Source organism: Oryx dammah, unplaced genomic scaffold (genome assembly GCF_014754425.2).
Source record: "Oryx dammah isolate SB20612 unplaced genomic scaffold, SCBI_Odam_1.1 HiC_scaffold_27, whole genome shotgun sequence".
Classification (NCBI taxonomy): Eukaryota; Metazoa; Chordata; class Mammalia; order Artiodactyla; family Bovidae; genus Oryx; species Oryx dammah.
The window spans coordinates 121,259,681-121,279,035 of record NW_024070211.1 but is presented as its reverse complement, the minus strand read 5'-3'; the positions used below and the strand labels follow the sequence as shown (position 1 = coordinate 121,279,035).

At 37.9% G+C, this 19,355-nt stretch overlaps 1 protein-coding gene across 2 annotated transcripts in view; it reads right to left on the bottom strand.

Moving 5' to 3' along the window:
• The window catches only part of PPP1R1C (protein phosphatase 1 regulatory inhibitor subunit 1C), a 121,906-nt gene extending 103,752 nt beyond the window's left edge, over nucleotides 1-18,154 (bottom strand). Inside the window, exons 1-2 of one of the 2 annotated variants that reach the window (XM_040227748.1) lie at nucleotides 18,074-18,154; nucleotides 16,384-16,465 (exon numbers count right to left, since the gene is read on the bottom strand). In XM_040227748.1, coding sequence (XP_040083682.1) covers nucleotides 16,384-16,465; nucleotides 18,074-18,154 — 163 coding nt within the window. The remainder of the gene's footprint in view (nucleotides 1-16,383; nucleotides 16,466-18,073) is intronic. The other variant, XM_040227749.1, reaches the window with a different exon arrangement.
• Between the last annotated feature and the right edge of the window lie 1,201 nt (nucleotides 18,155-19,355).

Here is a 19,355-nt window from a genome sequence, read left to right as displayed (position 1 = left end):
GAAAAAAAAAAAAGTGGCAATTCAACAAAAACCATAGAGAATGACTCTTGACTTTATTAAGTTGGAGATGTCACAGACTGAATCAATGTTCAGCAGTAGTAGGATACAGGAAACTTGTGAATTTAAACCACTACCAAACTGTACTCTAGTATGGAGCATGAGTGAGTGAGTGAGTGTTAGCGCTCAGTCGTGGCTGACTCTGCAACTCTATGGCCTGTAGCCCACCAGCCTCCCCTGTCCATGGGATTCTCCAGGCAAGAATACTAGAGTGGGTAGCCTTTCCCTTCTCCAGGGGCTCTTCCTGACCCAGGAATTGAACCCAGATCTCCTGCATTGCAAGCAGATTCTTTACCATCTGAGCCCAACTTAGTATGAATAATATTTCTGCTCTAAGCTACGAGAAGATATATTTTTGGTAAACGTCCCTGTCCAGAAATGAATAAAATGAGAAAATCTGAGCATCTTTAAAAATACAAGTATTTAGTAAAATAAAGTACTGGTGAGGACATTCTAAGTCAGAAAAAAATTTCTGTTTAAAGATTTAATGTGGAAATCGTTAGACGACAAGTAGCCAGTCTTGTCAGAGAAACAGGTTCAGGCCTGGGAATAAAGTGGAGTTGGAGTATTTGGTTCAACACATATTGTCAAGAATCTTAGATGTCAGGCTAAGAAGCAGAGAGGAGCAAATGAAGTAAAATACAGAAGTGCTATTTGGAAAAGATGAGGCAAGAATATGTGGTGTAGATCTAAAATACAAGCACAAATTACAGAGGTCTTTAAATATTGACAAATTACAGTAGTTTAAATATTGACAATTTATATACGTCCTTATAATTCGGATGTGTTGATAGTTGTCAAAATGTTATTAACCACCACCCTGCTCTCCAAAGGAGGCTCATTATTCTTTGCTTCAGTTCAGTTCAGTTCAGTCACTCAGTCGTGTCCAACTCTGCGATCCCATGAATAGCAGCATGCCAGGCCTCCCTGTCCACCACCAACTCCTGGAGTTCACCTAAACTCATGTGCATCAAGTTGGTGATGCCATCTAGCCATCTCATCCTCTGTTGTCCCCTTCTCCTCCTGCCCCCAATCTCTCCCAGCATCAGGGTCTTTTCCAATGAGTCAACTCTTTGCATGAGGTGACCAAAGTACTGGAGTTTCAGCCTCAGCCTCAGTCCTTCCAATGAACACCCAGGACTGGTCTCCTTTAGGATGGACCGGTTGGATATCCTTGCAGTCCAAGGGACTCTCAGGAGTCTTCTCCAGCACCACAGTTCAAAAGCATTAATTCTTCGGTGCTCAGCTTTCTTCACAGTCCAACTCTCACATCCATACATGACCACTGGAAAAACCATAGCCTTGACTAGACGGACCTTTGTTGGCAAAGTAATATCTCTGCTTTTTAATATGCTATCTGAAGTGAAGTGAAGGGAAGTCGCTCAGTTGTGTCCGACTCTTTGCAACCCCATGGACAGTGGCCTGCACCAGGCTCCTCTGTCTATGGGATTTTCTAGGCAAGAGTACTGGAGTGGGTTGCCATTTCCTTCTCCAGGGAATCTTCCCAACCCAGGGATCGAACCCAGGTCTCCCGCATTGTAGACAGACGCTTTACCATCTGAACCACCAGGCAACTTTCAGACGCCCTAAGCGTCTTTTAATTTCCTGGCTGCAGTCACCATCTGCAGTGATTCTGGAGCCCCCAAAATAAAGTCTGACACTGTTTCCACTGTTTCTCCATGAAGTGATGGGATCAGATGTGATGATCTTCGTTTTCTGAATGTTGAGCTTTAAGCCAACTTTTTCACTCTCCTCTTTCACGTTCATTAAGAGGCTTTTTAGTTCCTCTTTGTTTGGCTGTGCGAAAATACCAGGTCAGTTCTGTCTGATAAGATGATTGACGGAGGATTTTTTTTTTTTTTAATATACCATGGCTCTGCAAAGAATACGTCTATAAGTTATAGAAAAAGAAGGTGAGAATTACAATGTACAGATATTTGGAGTGAGCTGGAAACCCATTCCAGTATCCTTGCCTAGAAAATCTCATGGACAGAGGAGCCTGGTGGGCTGCAGTCCATGGGGTCGCAAAGAGTCGGGCCCGACTGGGCGACTAACACTTACTTATAACAGATTATTTTCATATATGCTCCTGACTACCAAATATTTGGTGGCAATTAGTACGAATTTGTCTGTATTTGTAATTTAGATAGGCGTGTTTAAAGCATTACATCAGTCTAGATCATGAGGCACATTAATAAACTATTTAAAAAGCTAATATATTTTAGTTCTTTGAAAGATCATTTTGGTGCTTCTTTTGTCTTAGAAACCTTTTTCCTTCATCAAAACAGATCCAAAACTATTAAGAAAAAGCAAAGTCTAAGCGTTCTACTTTACGAACTAGGAATCTTGTTGCTGTTGTTCAGTCACTCAGTCATGTCTGACTCTTTGCAGCCCCATAGACTGCAGCACGCCAGGCTTCTCTGTCCTTCACTGTCTCCTGGAGTTTGCTCAAACTCACGTCCATTGTCAGTGACACCATCCAACCATCTCATCCTCTGTCACCCCTTCTTCTCTTGCCCTCGGTCTTTCTCAGCATCAAGATCTTCTTTAATGAGTCGGCTCTTCGCATCAGGTGGCCAAAGTATTGGAGCTTCAGCTTTAGCATCAGTCCTTCCAATGAATATTCGGGGTTGATTTCCTTTAGGACTGACTGATTTGATCTCTTTGCTGTCCTAGGGTCTCTAGAGAATCTTCTCCAGCACCACAGTTCAAAAGCATCTTTTTTCAGCACTCAGCCTTCTTTATGGTCCAACTCTCACAGCAGTACATCACTACTGGAAAAAGCATAGCTTTGACTGTACAGACCTTTGTTGGCAAAGTGATGCTTTTTTAAGAACAAGGAATCTTATTACATAATAATTTGTTGTTTCATAGCTAAGTTGCGTCTGACTCTTTGCGACCCCGTGGACTGTGGCTTGCTAGGTTCCTCTGTCTATAGAATTCTCCAGGAAAGACTACTGGAGTGGGTAGCCATTCCCTTCTCCAGGGAATTTTCCTGACGCAGTGATCGAACCAAGGTCTCCTACATTGCAGGCAAATTCTTTACCATCTGAGCCACCAGGGAAGTGTTCTTGGTCAACTAGGATCCAATTGTAAACTGTCGGCCCTCCAACTAATGTTTTAAAACAGTTATGTTTCTAATGCATGCATGCCTGCTAAGTGCAGATAAATAGGTATGCAAACAAACACATGTATAAATGACAAGGTCTAACTTTAAGAATGGAATAATGGGAAAGATTTATATTTCTGTTTGGTTATCTGATTTTTTTGTTAATATAATAGAAGGTCTAGTATTAAAAACTCTAAATTCCTCTTATCTAGTAAATTATCCAAGAAAAGAGCAAAAACGTGTAGAGTTATCACTCCAAAACAAACTCACATGCATTAAAATGGAAAGAAGTAAATTCTGGTGTCATATCAAATAGAATCTCACTTGGCCAAGCTACAGTGAAGAACTTGCTTATAATTACTTCCTTGAGGAAGACAGAAATAAACTAATAAGAGTATGATGTTGCTTATTCGTAGAAAACTGTTATTAATGTAATGGAAAGCATCCTGACCTTGGATAGACAACCTGTGTTTAAATTTCAGAACCAGTAATGTACTAGCTCCTTTGACCCTGAGCAGCTCCCCTATCACACTCTTTCTAAAATGGAAGTGATAATACTCATCTCACAAGTTGTTAAGGATATATATATTACAGATGAAATAAGTCTGCAAATCATAAAACAACCGAAAGTAAGATATGTTACTATCAACGTCTTTAAATTTGCCTCTGAGCCTATATGGTTTTTTTTTAATGTTTTATTTGTAGCTTAGAGGTAATTTTGTCTTTTAGGTCCTAAAGGTACTTCAAAATATATTTTATGTATGTCCCTTATACCGTAACTGTCCATATAAATAGTATAGCTGGTGTTTGCTTTTATTCCAGTGATGTCAGTGGACCATGCTGCTGCTGCTGCTGAGTCGCTTCAGTTGTGTCCGACACTGTGCGACCCCATAGACAGCAGCCCACCAGGCTCCCTCATCTCTGGGATTCTCCAGGCAAGAACACTGGAGTAGGGTGCCATTTCCTTCTCCAATGCATGAAAGTGAAAAGTGAAAGTGAAGTCACTCAGTCGTGTCCGACTCTTCACGACCCCATGGACTGCAGCCTTCCAGGCTCCTCCGTCCATGGGATTTTCCAGGCAAGAGTACTGGCGTGGGGTGCCATTGCTTTCTCTATCAGTGGACCATATAATTGTATGAAACTATCTTGTGCTGTCTCCAAGACCTTTAGCAAAAGATGCCCATCTAAGTAAACCAGGAATTCTGCACTGTTTACAAAGTAAAGTGACCTGTGGTAGAATGTGAGATGAGACATTTTAGCTCAATCATTCATGACGTTTTACTTCACTAAATGTGATGGAGAGTCAGTCTCTGGCATTATTTCTTGAAAACATTTTAATCCTTGGAGGCAGGTGGGCTGTGTTCAGCATCCATGAAGGGAGAGTAGATAATCCTTAGAGTGCTTTTTGAAAAGCAAATCTAGTCTGAGTCTGTCCTGCTTGATCTGAAATCCTGCCCATCTGGAGAAGTTATTTTCAACAGGAAGGTACCTATGGCAAATGAACAAAGGTCCTGTTTAGCCTCAAAGGCCTCCACCAGAAGCAAAGAAAGAAATAAAAACTATAAAGCAGTAATGCTAGCCATCAGTGCAGTTCAGTTCAGTCGCTCAGTCGTGTCCAACTCTTTGAAACCCCATGAATTGCAGCACGCCAGGCCTCCCTGTCCATCAGCAAAAAGAGATAAGAACACCTTCCTCAGCGATCAATGCAAAGAAATAGAGGAAAACAATAGAATGGGAAGGACTAGAGATCTCTTCCAGAAAATTAGAGATACCAAGGGAACATTTCATGCAAAGATGGGCTCGATAAAGGACAGAAATGGTATGGACCTAACAAAAGCAGAAGATATTAAGAAGAGGTGGCAGGAATACACAGAAGAACTGTACAAAAAAGATCTTCCCAACCCAGATAATCATGATGGTGTGATCACTCACCTAGAGCCAGACATCCTGGAATCTGAAGTCAAGTGGGCCTTAGGAAGCATCACCATGAACAAAGCTAGTGGAGGTGATGGAATTCCAGTTGAGCTATTTCAAATCCTGAAAGATGATGCTGTGAAAGTGCTGCACTCAATATGCCAGCAAATTTGGAAAACTCAGCAGTGGCCACAGGACTGGAAAAGGTCAGTTTTAATTCCAATCTCAAAGAAAGGCAATGCCAAAGAATGCTCAAACTACCGCACAATTGCACTCATCTCACATGCTAGTAAAATAATGCTCAAAATTCTCCAAGCCAGGCTTGAGCAATATGTGAACCGTGAACTTCCAGATGTTCAAGCTGGTTTTAGAAAAGGCAGAGGAACCAGAGATCAAATTGCCAACATCTGCTGAATCATCGAAAAAGCAAGAGAGTTCCAGAAAAAACATCTATTTATGCTTTATTGACTATGCTAGCCATAATCTAACACAATTATTTCCCTTTCTTCTGCTCATTTCTTTAAATCTCAACTTTAGTACAATTATCAACAATTTGTGTACTAAAGATTCCATAGACTACAGTGGAAATGACTGACTTATTTAAAGCAAGAAATAGTAATAATGTGCAGATTATGATGAAACATAATGAGCTAATCATAAGACTACCTCACATGCCTTATTATTATTGTTATCATTCAGTTCAGTCAGTTCAGTCACTCAGTCGTGTCTGACTCTTTGCGACCCCATGAATCGCAGCACACGAGGCCTCCCTGTCCATCACCAACTCCCGGAGTTCACTCAAACTCATGTCCATTGAGTTGGTGATGCCATCCAGCCATCTCATCCTCTGTCGTCCCCTTCTCCTCCTGCCCCCAATCCCTCTCAGCATCAGAATCTTTGCCAATGAGTCAGCTCTTTGCATGCGGTGGCCAAAGTGCTAGAGCTTCAGCTTTATCATCATTCCCTCCAACGAGCACACAGGGCTGATCTCCTTCAGAATGGACTGGCTGGATCTCCTTGCAGTCCAAGGGTCTCACTTGAGTCTTCTCCAACACCATAGTTCAAAAGCATCAGTTCTTTGGCACTCAGCTTTCTTCACAGTCCAACTCTCACTTCCATACATGACCACTGGAAAAACCATAGCCTTGACTAGATGGACCTTTGTTGGCAAAATAATGTCTCTGCTTTTTAATATGCTATCTAAGTTGGTCATAACCTTTATTGTTAGCCATGGCTAATTAAAAGCTAGGACAGGTAAATTATAGTATACATATTAGAGCTCATAATGAGTTCCTTTTGAAAAGTGACCCATCATGTATTTAAGTCTGCCAAAACCCTTTCACACAAACCAGAATGGGGAAAGAATAAATCTTGCATCAATTGTGCTATCATGCATCATCTTACTTAATTCCAGCAACACAACCAGTGTTGGAGTTGCCATGATGTGCTTCAACGAGTTGGAATCTAAGACACAGATATTCAGTCATTCCATGATTTGATTCTAAGTCCTAATATGTTCTGGAGAAGCCAATGGCAACCCACTCCAGTATTCTTGCCTAGAGAATCCTGTGGACAGAGGAGCCTGGTGGGCTGCTGTCCATGGAATCGCACAGAGTCGGACACAACTGAAGCGACTTAGCATGTATGCATGCATTGGAGAAGGAAATGGCAACCCACTCCAGTATTCCTGCCTGGAGAATCCCAGGGACAGAAGAGCTTGGTGGGCTGCCGTCTATGGGATCGCACAGAGTCGGACACGACTGAAGTGATTTAGCAGCAGCAGCAGCAGCATAAAATGTTCATTGATTCTGAAATTAGGGCTCTTAACTCTACACAAAACATCTCCCAGTGTTAAAGCCATGGAAAAGCAGTTTGGAAATTACCATATTATTTTGGAAGTGAGTTAGATTCCACCTGTACAGAAGAATCAGCAGAAGAGCCACTGATAGATTCAAGAGGCAAGGGAGAAAGAGAGGAGTTGGAGATGATTCCAAGCTTGTATGGTTCAGCAATTGGAGGAATGAAGAGACCATTAACAGATATGTTGAGTTCAACAGTTTAATTGTTGATGTTAATGTGGGGGGACACATTTCAGCTAGACATTGATTTTCAGGTGGTATAGGAGGAGCTGACTTTCTGTATCTAATTATAATACTTCTGTATCTAATTATAAGAATTCTCCCTGTATTCATGAATTATGAAAATGGGCACAAGAAACCTCCAAAATGAGAAAATAGTCAGAGTAAATAATATTCAATAAATGTAACTTATTTTTTAAAATACTCTTCTGATTCAAAAAAATTTAACAAATCTCACTATTTGAATCTAGTAATTTCAATGGTTTCTATTCATGAGTTTTCAAATAATGTGGTTAGTTTTTTATTTATTTCAAAGGGTTAGAAATTTAATAACTATTAGCTTTATTCTATTTGTAACCAGAATTCACAAAGCTTTTCTAGATGCTTTGGTTCCTAGCCTTTTTAAAGTCAGATCACTTGTGGTGGAGGTAGATTTTCTTATATGAGTAAATAGCCTGTGATGTTTTTACACATAGTTAGGTGTTTGGCTTATATGTGCATATGAACATGTGTTTGTGCATGGGAATATCTGTGTGTGTGTGTGTGTGTGTGTCCTAATAGTTTATTCTTCAACAGGGGAAAATAGCATGAAGTGATGTTATATCATTGAGGCAAATTATTCTAAAACTTGAATTCCAAAATAACTATTGTTCTCATTCTTCCATTTTGTGTATTCAGTTGTTTTTATGAGAAGGTAGATATTTATTTATATGTAAAGAGTGTGATTATGAAATTGTTTCCCAACATGATGGAAAATTGCTCCCAGAGAATGAAACAACAAAAACCTAGAAAGGTTACAAATTTCCTAGCTTTTCTTAGTTCACACAGTACATTTTTCTCAGCTTTCTTGCCAAGGTCAAACTGTCATTATATTGTAATCAGACTGTCAAGATATATCTCTTTGATAATGCAGGTTTTAGTAACTTATTTCACAAACAGCCTTAATAAGCACTATAATTATCACTATATCGAATTACTAAAAGTGATACAAAGTCATTGAATTAAATTCATAGATAAACTTCTGTCCATAATACAAAAAAGACTCATAGATTTAACACCTCTCAACACTTTCTAAGGGCCTCTGAAACACAAAGGAAGATATAAAGTGCCAAGCATGGAGAAGGCAATATGAACAAACAGACTGGGAGGGAAGAGATGAATTTGGAGGTCCCTAATCTTGGCAGCTGGGATGTTTGCACCAGGACCTTCCTTTCTCTCCACCTCAGGCTTTTTGATCTCCAGGTAGACTACTTTTCTCAAGTGCCAAGACAATGTGTTACATCTGGTCAGAGTCCTGGTGTTTTCTCAGAAGACAGAATATAGTAACAGTATATAGTAACAACTTCAAAAGGTAAAACTGATTTAGGAAGATATTTTCCAACATCTCTAAAATCTTAACCACATAGGTGCTTCCATCCCTTACCGTGCTTTTTTTCTTTCTTTGTGGTTTTATCTGTGTAGTTGGACAGCCTTGAATGGAGCTTTCATCCTCCAAGTAGACCACAGTACCCTTCACAGTATCCTACATGGAGCCCAGGCAGGCATCTGTCTGGACCCTATGTGGGCATGTCAGCTTAAGCCCCAGGTAAATTCTGCTACCAAATTATGTCTTGTATTGCTGGAACAGCAACAGATCACTACTTGGTCAAAGTCATGAGTAGAAAATGGTGAGAGAAAGGATAGAATATTCAAAGTTTGAAGCTTGCTCCTTAGCAAGTCTAAAATAAATACAGAAATAATTTTCTCCATTAACTACATAGCTTGGTTAGATTTGTTGTTGTTGTTAGAAGTTTGATAATTTACTGTTCTTTTTTAATGTGACTACAAAATAGAGCAATTAGAAAGCTGTTAGAAAGTTTTCCTATCTTAAATTTTATACCAAATGTGTCCTTAAGCTCCTGGAATGGCTGATTACAATGTCCTTCATGTATACTATTACGTAGAAACAAAAATCCACATCTGTTTACTCAGTGGATGCAGATCAGCCTTATTTCTAATGAATATATTTTATATTTAATGAAATTTGGTAGTGTTGGAAAAAAAAAAACAAGTTTTAAAAAGGCGAGCCACTTTCTTGGCATAACACAGGCAGTAAGTAGCCATCTGAGAGCCAGATCCAGGCCTGGATGATCCCAGCACCCCTACTTTTAAGTAGTACATGCCTGCCTCTCCAAAATAATAGTTGCCATTTATCAAGCATCTAACATTTGTACTGTATTTTATAACACTATAACCTAATTCCCCAAAACATCCTGTGGTAAACATTTCTGTCCTGAATTGAAATCTATCTTATATTTTGCCACATAAGGTTGATCTTACCACCAATATACATGTGTTAGATTGTGCCTTGAGTAGGTTTATGATGAGGTGAGGGATGGTGACTTACTCTTTTATCCCCTAAAGCAGTTAACACTGTGCCTTAGCCAGAATAGGTGCCCCAGAAGTTTGATGGATTACCATTGGATTTGAAACTCTGTTTTTTTATCCATTTAAATTTAATAGCCCATGAGCATTTAATATCTACTGGATACACTACTAGTTTTAGTAGCTATATCTACTAGTTTGGAATAAATAGTAAAATTTTACTGTAATGCCAGTTCTTAAAAGCTTAAAGCCAAAGGTTGAAAAAAATCTTACAGTTGTTTCATAGAAAACTGAGCATGATACATGCCTCTGTGTCTTGGTCAGAATTAATTGTACTGTGGTCTGAGCAGTTGGAATTTGTTATTACAGTTGTATCCTGGTTCACCCAGGTGTATTATTCTCTGCTACCTAGTTCACATGTTTCTTAAGGATTTAGAATAAGGACTCAGTGAATACTTAATTGAATCAAATGTATAAATTAATAAATAGCTTTAAGAGTTGCAGGTGAGACGAGTGTATTAGAATATTAAAGCCAAGCAGTGAATTAGATTAGATGGGAAAGTTTTGAGATTTAAATGAGTCTCGGGCTGCAATTTAATTAAGATTATTTGGAAAATATGGAGACTGATTTGCACAAATGAGTCAGTCTAGACTAAGTCTTAAGAGTTGGCAAAGGAACCAAAAGAAGGAACCAAAGAAGCAATCTTGGGCAGAATACAGCTCAAGGACAGTGTTTGGAAGGAAACGAGAGCAAACAGAGTAGAATCAAATGTGAGTAATCAAATGAGAGTTTAATATTGCTAAAGGTTTTTTATACTCCATATTTAATCTTCTCTCTTTCTGCATACTATTAGAAATATGAATTGCACTTTTTTTTTTTTTTTGGTTGCACCAAGTGGTTTGCAGGATCTCAGCTCCCAGACCAGAGATTAAACCCAGACCCTTGGTAGTAAAAGTGTGGAATCTTAACCGCTGGACCACCAGGAAATTGCCATGAACTGCATTTTTGATTGGATACAAGCTTTCACAAAGATCTTTTGCTTGCAGTATATATTTCCATAACTTTATAGGCATCAGTAGCGTTTCTTGTTTGTTTAATTCCCAAGGACTCCTATTTCATGTAAATTATATTTGTAAACCAGACATAGTCAGTTGAATAAATACCACAGTATAAGACCCATAACAATTTCACAATTGTGTATCTTATCCTGATGAAGAATTAGGAGTTATGGTACCTCTTTTCTCTTATCAAGAATCGCTGCCTCATGGGAACACTGATACTCACTAATGCAGTCAGGACTGGAAAAGAGCTGGGCCATGTTCTGATAAGAAGTGAAGGTTTTAGGAGAACTTAGCTTTTCTCGGTGTCGATATGATGATGCAAGGGGACCACATGTCTTCATTATTTGGTTGCAGACACGGTGCTCTGCATTTTCTTACACCTCAATGTCCTATTTTTAAAAGGAGGAAACTGAGCCCACAGAGGTCAGCTGCACACCTAATGTCTCACTACCAAGAACTGGCAAAGCTGGAATTCAAACCCAAGTCTTACTCCAAAGGCATTGCTTTACCCACTACGAATGCTGCCTTTCTGGATTGTGCAAAAGTACCTTAGGGTTATTTTACTTTCTGTATTACCCATGGGTAGGAAAACAGAGGCCAAGAAAAAGGAAGTGAATTGAACTTAGCATCATTCTGTCATATTTCACTAAGGTATTTCTAATTAAAATCAACATAAAAGATGAGCAGTATATGAAAGTGGAAGTGTTACTCGCTCAGGTGTCTCCAACTCTTTGTGACCCCGTGGGATTGTAGCCTGCCAGGCTCCTTTGTCCATGGAATTCTCTAGGCAAGAATATTGGGGTGAGTAGCCATTCCTTTCTCCAGGAGATCTTCCCAACCCAGGGATCAAACCTGGGTCTCTTGCATTGCAGGTGGCTTCTTTATCATCTGAGCCACCAGGGAAGCCCTTACTATTATTCAAAGTGGGAAGAAGTAGTCATCCTGCTGAGACAAAGCAGCACTACTTCATAGTTTTATAACTTGCCCCTTCCATTTTGCTTTCATTTAGTTTGAAGATTATACCAGTTCTTTGAATACAAAGTATAGCAGATTTTGACATGACTAAAGACTGGAACCTCATCTTTGGCTCACAATTATTCCTATTGACTGGGCCATTTGGCTGCACAGACCGAACTGTTACGGGAAAATAAGTCAGTCAATTGTACAGTATGTGAACCTCTGAAAGCCACATGCATCACTTATGTTTAAATCATTCAGCATGGTTTGACATTCAATAACTCATAAAAATAACTGCTGAGGAGGAAAAAAATAGGCTTTTCTGACAGTCCTTAGAAATTAATACCAGTTAAACCTTGAATAGTCTACAAACACTGGACCTTTCTTTCTTTTGTATTGTCATTAATATTCATAAGACAAAATAAATGCTGGAAAATGAACAATAATTGTGAATCAGAAGGTATTACAACCTTATTCTCAAAGAAGATGAGAAAAAAGAATGAAACAAAACTGTATGGACTCTGGGTTCAGCACAGCTTCTACTTGAATACATTTGATTGGAGGTCCCTGGGAATGACAAGACCCTCCAGGTCTGGAGCTGAGATGTCTTCCTCATCCTTAATATTCCCAGGAAAATCCTCAGTGTGATTTCTGGAACTTGCACTCAAAGTGCCCATTGCCTTTTGACTATAATTCACTCATTTTGTAAAACCAAGGGTCTCCATGAAGAGAGATTATGAGCATATGAATGCCCTAACTCTACAAATAAACCTTCACTCTAACTTGACGACCTGCAAAACCTCCCACCATCAAAAATCCCTGGAGCCTCTCTGTTTGAACAACTCAGTCTAAGTCCGGCAATATTCTCTGTCATCCTGTGTCTCAGGATTTTAAATTGAGAGCCTTGAAAATCTTATTAATTAACGCACTGTCAGATTCCTAAAATGAAAGCTTCATTTAGAAAGTCACACGCTACTTCCACAACAAACCATGGCTTCTTTTTTCAGTGTGTGGAGACAAACAACCCAGTCAGTTTGAAATCCCAGTTATCTTTACGAATGGACTTACTCTCAAGGTTGAAAGGAGATACTAAGCTATTGAATTCATATGTCTTATATTAAGTAATTTTTAGGAACATGATGCATATGAGAAAATACTTTTGTATTTATTCCTCATTTCTAAGAATATGTGGAGCAAAAAGTGCAGAAGAGAAAATCAGTCTCCCCCAAATTTGGCTGTGGTAGAGGGAGTCCAATAAACATCCTCCGTTTTACTTTACATGTCTAGTTCCACTTATGAAATCTACAACAAACAAACTTCTAAACGATGCCAAAACTACTGGATGCTTACCCAAATCTTTACTAAGCTCCCGGCCTCCTACAGCGCACTCATGTTTAATAGGCATTAGATCCATTAAACTTAATTGTAACCATACTGTCTCTGTTTAACAGTAAGTGGAAAAGAATGGATGTCACAAAATTTAATATTCAGAAGCCCTGTTTTAATCGGGCTTTTTACTGGAAGCCTGTGTCCAGCTCTGGCTCCAAAGGCCTAGAGACAAGGAGAATTTGGATAGAAATCATTATTGGGTACCGAGAATAGGCAATCCCGAAAAGAAAACAATGAAGAATTGTGTATTTACAAAGGTGAGGAGGGAGTTCCATGGTGACCTAGTGGTAGGATTCTGGGCTTCACTGCCATGAGTTCAAATCCCTGGGGAACTAAGAATCCCACAAGTCACAGAAGCAGAGCCAAATAAATAAATAAATTTTTAAATGGTGAGGAAATGAATTTCTATTGATAAGAGTAAATGAAGAGTTATTTTAAAATAAATTTTTATTTAAAAAACTATATTAATTCCTAAAATTATTTGGTATTGAAAACGAGTTGTTTCTATGAATTCTTCTCTGGTACATATAAAACGGAGCAAGTGTCAGGGACTGGGGTTGATTTCTATATCTTTCATACAGATATGTGGTGAGATTAGACATTTTCTGAGATTCTTTCCTAATAGTTTTCTAGTTGTCTGATTGTGTGTGCTTAGTCACTCAGTCTTGTCGGATCTGCTACCTCACGGAGTCCTCTGTCCACAGGATTCCCCAGGCAGGAATGCTGGAGTGGGTTGCCATTCCCTTCTCCAGGGGAGCTTGCCAACCCAAGAATCAAACCCGAGTCTCCTGCATTGCAGGCAGATTCTTTACCATCTGAGCCACCAGGGAAGCCCAGTTTTCTGACACTGGTAGCCAAATAAATACAGTCTTCTCATAAGCCTACTAAATACAAGTAATGTTTAAATCTAGAAATGTGATGAAATAAATTGCAAAAAGTGACATTGCCATTTATTTCTAAATAGAGATCTATATGTACTCATCCCTTTAAATAAAAATATAGGAATCAAACCAGTTAACTACATATTGTACAAAAGTGAAAAAGAAATAGCAAGAAGTACAAGAGACAATGAGACTTACTTTATCATCTCAGAGTGGTTTTCATAAATAGGCACTTAATTAGAAAGTGAACTAAAAATTCTGAAAGATAAGCAGTTTGCTGCAAGGTTACTCAAACTGGCAACCCTAGAAAACATTTGAAAAAGATGAAATTTGTCTTTGGTGTGCCTCTACCCCCACATCTCTGGCTTCTAGTATCTTTCTGTTACCATTGGCTGCTTAGAGTCATTCCAAGAAGAAAATATGTAGTCTCTACCCTCTCTACCATAAAGACATACCCTTCACTTCAAAATTTTTTAAGTATGATGCCTTCAATTTAATATTTTTTTCTTGTGTCCCATTACCTTGAATTAAATTAACTAATCTGTGCTGGAGGGTGATACATCCTTAACAGGTTATACAACTGTCTGTGGTGCTTCTACAGCTGGGAATTCTAGGCCATTGGTAAGAAAGAGACTGATGTGCCTTTTTGTTGCCCCTGGAATCTTAATCAGGTGCCCTCCTCATCTATGTGGTTACACAAGCAAAGATGAACTTGGAAACAATCTGGATTTACATGTTGAAATATCTTTCTATCAAATGTAAACAGAATGCATATGTATTTCTAATCTAAAATCATTCTTTCAAATGTTCTTTTATAACAATTTCTACAAACTCCTTTTTAAAGTAAGCTGTATCTAATTCATTTAATAATGATTATATCAGTCTTGTCATATGAATTGGAAAGATCTCTTAATCATGTCTCTAAAATGGAAAATTTAATTTCCTTTGCTTCAGTAATTGACAATAAATATTTTCAGGGATTTGAATTTTAAATAGCATTAATGATAAGTGATTCCAAAATACTCATATGTGCCCTGGACAATTTTGATACATTGAAGAGACTTGTTTATTTGCCAGAATTTAAAGCTGCACCTGATTTTTATTTGTCAAAGAACACATTGCTTTTGAGGACAACAAGCAGCAACTGCTTTTAAAAATCTCATTTAACAATTAACTTTTTTTTTTGTTTTTGCTATTATCATTTGTTTGATAGAGTGTTCATATAATATTTGAAACAAAGAACTATTGGATAGGGAAGAAATATTTAGTACAGATGAAATTATGAAGAGTCTGTTCTTCTTGTTATGTCTTTCCAAGGTTAGCATCGAGAGGTTCTAGGACACTGTAGAAGTCAGCCATCTTTTCAAGGTTAGCACCAAGAGGTTCTATCTAGGACACTGTAGAAAAGTCAGCCACTAGTGCAAAGGCAGTGACGGAAAATTTCTCTAAAATTACCTATTAATTTATTTGTAAACTATAGGTACATATCATTTGCACCTCTTATTCAACCAAATATAAGTTAATATTTACCGAGATAACATGCTGAAAAATGATTTTAAAATGCTTAGCACTTCAAAGATACAGGATCAAATTATAATTCTTTGTTTTCGGCAGGAATAAATTTGCTAATTTATTTCCCATTAAATGAACAGCTTTCTGTATTTGAGCTCCCTGGCTAATATTCTATTAAAACTTTACTTTCTTATCTTAAATATGTTTCTCTAATTAGAAAGGGATCTGAAAAAAAAATCAAAGACTTTCACTTGAGTGAAATAATTTAAAACAAATCATTCACTACAATTCATGCAAACTCATTTTATCTACCCTTATTGTTTATACTTGCGAAATATCCAACAACAAGTCCTGCTTGGTTACAAATTAATGCTGTCAGCTTTGCTGTCTTACTTTTGTTTCTAGAAACAGGACTTAAATGTGAGATTAAAATCACCCCCATTCAATAAGTGCTTGTTTGTGTATTGCAGATCATAGTCCTGTATCAGGAATAATAATGCAGCTTTACTTTTTATGGGAAATGGAAAATAAAACCTCAACAAATGGATGCAGCTCTTCAGAATGGCTCTCAAATGGGCAGTGCTGAAAATTGATCTGGTTACTTGTCAGTTGCATTATTCAGAGATGACATCAGCATCAAAGCTGTAGCCAATTGTGGCTCATTGCCCACCCCGTGACAACCTTTGATAAATTAAAAAACCTACTCCATAAAGATATAAGCATCTCCAGGGCTGTAATTTGAGCTATGAAACCTAATTAAGCAACTTTCCACCAGGCTCATTAATAAGCACTGAACCAGGTTCTATACAAACACCTGAACACATGACTGTGAATGCTAACAAAACATTTCATAGTATATCACCACCAATAAGTTATTCTAGAGGAAAAGCAGATGAGACAGTTTTCATAGTATCTATTTCTGATTTTGTTTATATTAGCTTGTCAGATTATTTCTAACTGAAAAGCAGAATTGAAATCTTTTGACAATGGCATGCTCTTTGACGTTCTTCAAACAATTCTATTCCATTGCTTTGGTACATAAGATATCGTGCATCTTTACCTGGAGGGTTATGTTCATTGAGAATCACAAGTGATGCTGGTGTAGGTCTTCTTTTCCTGATCTGGGAACAATAAAGAACCAGCTAAGGTCAGAGTCAGTTGCTGCTCCAGGTTGCTCTATAGCTTGCAAGGCTGTCCCAGCCTCATCTTTCCCCAATATAAAGCGTAAATTTCTGGGAGGCACACAGTGGGTTTCTCACTAATTTTATTAAATAAAATTAGTAAAATAAAATAATAAAAATTAGTAAAATAAAAAAAAGTTAGACAGTAGAACTGGCAGATACTAGTATCACCTTCTTTAATCAAAAACTACATTTCCACAGAACAGAAATAGTTGTATGTAATCAAATGATGCCACCAAATATTAATACTGAAGTGCAGTGAAGGTACAGGGATGACTTGCTAATTTCAGTGGCTCTCTTGGAGCCTCATATATTGATGATGGTTTCAAGATCCATTACCCTTATTTCTAAACAGGGTAAGAGCAGCTTAGAAAACTCAAATTTCCAGCAGGTTAAATTTAACACCATACATTCTTAACTTCAATTAATATTTTAAACTTTTCTTATTTTCTAGATTATTGTTTAGAACAAACTAACAAAGAATGAACATGGCTCTTACAGAAGTATATAATTCATTTAAAACTAATAGATTTGGTTTGTGGTGTTTTTTTTTCCCTTATTTTAAAAGTTACAGGAACATATTATTAGAATTTCTAATGTATCCTTGATTATTTAAATATGTAAGTTCCCAAATTAGTAGAATAGTGGATACATTTTACTAACAATATCTTGTCCAGGATAGAACCAATGCTCCATTTAACATAGATACAAGTTCAAGGTTGTATCTATTTGGCTTGAGTTTAGGTGAATCTACTTCAGATTATCAAAACATCCTAGGAAGACAAAAGTCTCAGATTCAATAATTATTTTCAAGACTTTGTATATAATATTTGTAAAAGGATTCAGGAATGAGTCAAGTATTAGGTTTTAATAATTATGTAGGCAAAAGTTTTATTACAAATGATCTTTTTACTAGTTCCATTGAATCAAGAGTCTAAGTAAATCTGAATAGGAAAGGTGATACAGTAAACCAGCCTCCCATGAAGACAGAAAGAGATAGAAATAAAATATATATAGATATATTTAACTTGGAAAAATATCCAAGTTGTGTTAAAATACTATTTTTAATATCTGAATAAAATGTTTTTTAAATTATACACATACCTATGATCCTGTACTATATATATTTATAGTTGCTGCTTTTGATACACAATGAAAACATAAAATATTAAGCCTATGATCTGAAATTATTCCAAGATTTAATGCTTTCATTGTTAAGTGAATATTTTGATTTGTATACATAAAAAATGCTTGCTAATTCTGAAAAAAATATGTTTATCTAAATATTGAAGCTGTTATTTTAATAAGCAAAAGCAAATAGACTTTTGGATCCAAATCTAATTTGGTAATGTGACCATTTTTCACATGAAATACTGCATTTAGCCAATAGTTCCTTCAGTGAAACTCAAATACAAGTGCATATGAAAGCAAACTTATTTCTCATTCACATATTCTGGGAAGTCATAAAGTTAGGCAAATTCAAGAGGTAGAGAAGCTTTTAATTAATAACAAGAATGTATGTCTGTATTACTTATATATAGGAACTGGTCCCCACCCAGTTCCACTTACCTGCTCAGCTGCTTCGGGTGCAATCTGACTCTGGAATAAAGGCACAGCAAATTGTATCTTTTTGGGACTGTTTGGCTCCATGATAATGTTGAGAATTAGTCAGAGATGTGAAGGACTCAGGAAGACGAACCCCAGGTGGTGTTTGGGATGTATTTCCTCAGGCGCACTCCACCCAGCCACACAGAGTGCTTTGTAATAAATAGCTGTAATTCCAGAGCGCGAGCAAGTGAAGATGCTGAGGTCTGAGTAACTCTCTTCTTCAACCTCCACAGTGATGCCTGGCTTGCCTGTTCCCCACCAATCCCTTAGATCCTCTCAGCACAATATGGAAAGGAACAAGCTAATTGTGTGGCTCTTCACTAATATACACATGCCAAGCATTCACTCAGCAGCTAATTGAAAATGCAATGCTAGCCTTGAAGGACCTGCTGCCCTGGGATTTGAAAGAAAGGCTCTATCCACTGTATATTACTAAGCGGCTGCTCAAAAGTGCATTGTAAGCTCCCTCTGAGTCTTGCAGGGATGGGCCATTCATTATTGATGAACATAAACCAGGAAGTTTTTAGAGTTGGGGGCAGGGTTTGGGTATAGAGTCATTTCATTTCTCTTGGAGTACCTTATCAGTCAGACACCTTAGTTATTTCAGATCCAGCTACCAAACTGATGAATGGCCATGGAGGGTAAGCCACAACCAATAATATCAGCTATATTTATGCTGTTAGCTCTCCTTAGGTAAGACTGATCATGAGAGACAGAGCATCTGCGGTGTAGTGAGAACATTACCCTCCAGGCTGAGCAAATCTCAGTTCAAGTTCCATTCCTACTACTAACAAGTTCTGTGGCCTCAAGCAAATCAGAGGCAATGTCTTGGCCCCCATACCTTCCTCAGAAAAACAAGAGGTTTGGACTTGATGACCTTTAAGCTCCTATTGTGTTCCAGCATTCTATAATTATAGTCCACAATTTTCATTAGAGTGAAAAGTATTAGACTGCTAATTTTAGCAAATTGCTTGAAAGTCACTGCTGCTGCAATGACCTCTATTTCCTGATGGCGCCAGTTATAGCCTCTGATTTGGAAGAATACAGAAGTGATTAGACATCAGTGGAAACCTGATGGGATCCAACACTGTGATTCGTTGTCAATAATGGGGATATATGCAAGCAAAACGTCTTAGGAGAGAAAAGTGTAAAGGGGGAAAATCTTCAGAATGATACAGTCATATGATAAGGATTACGGTCATATTAGCTAGTGGTGAAGGTAGAGGGGGCCAAATGGCCTGCT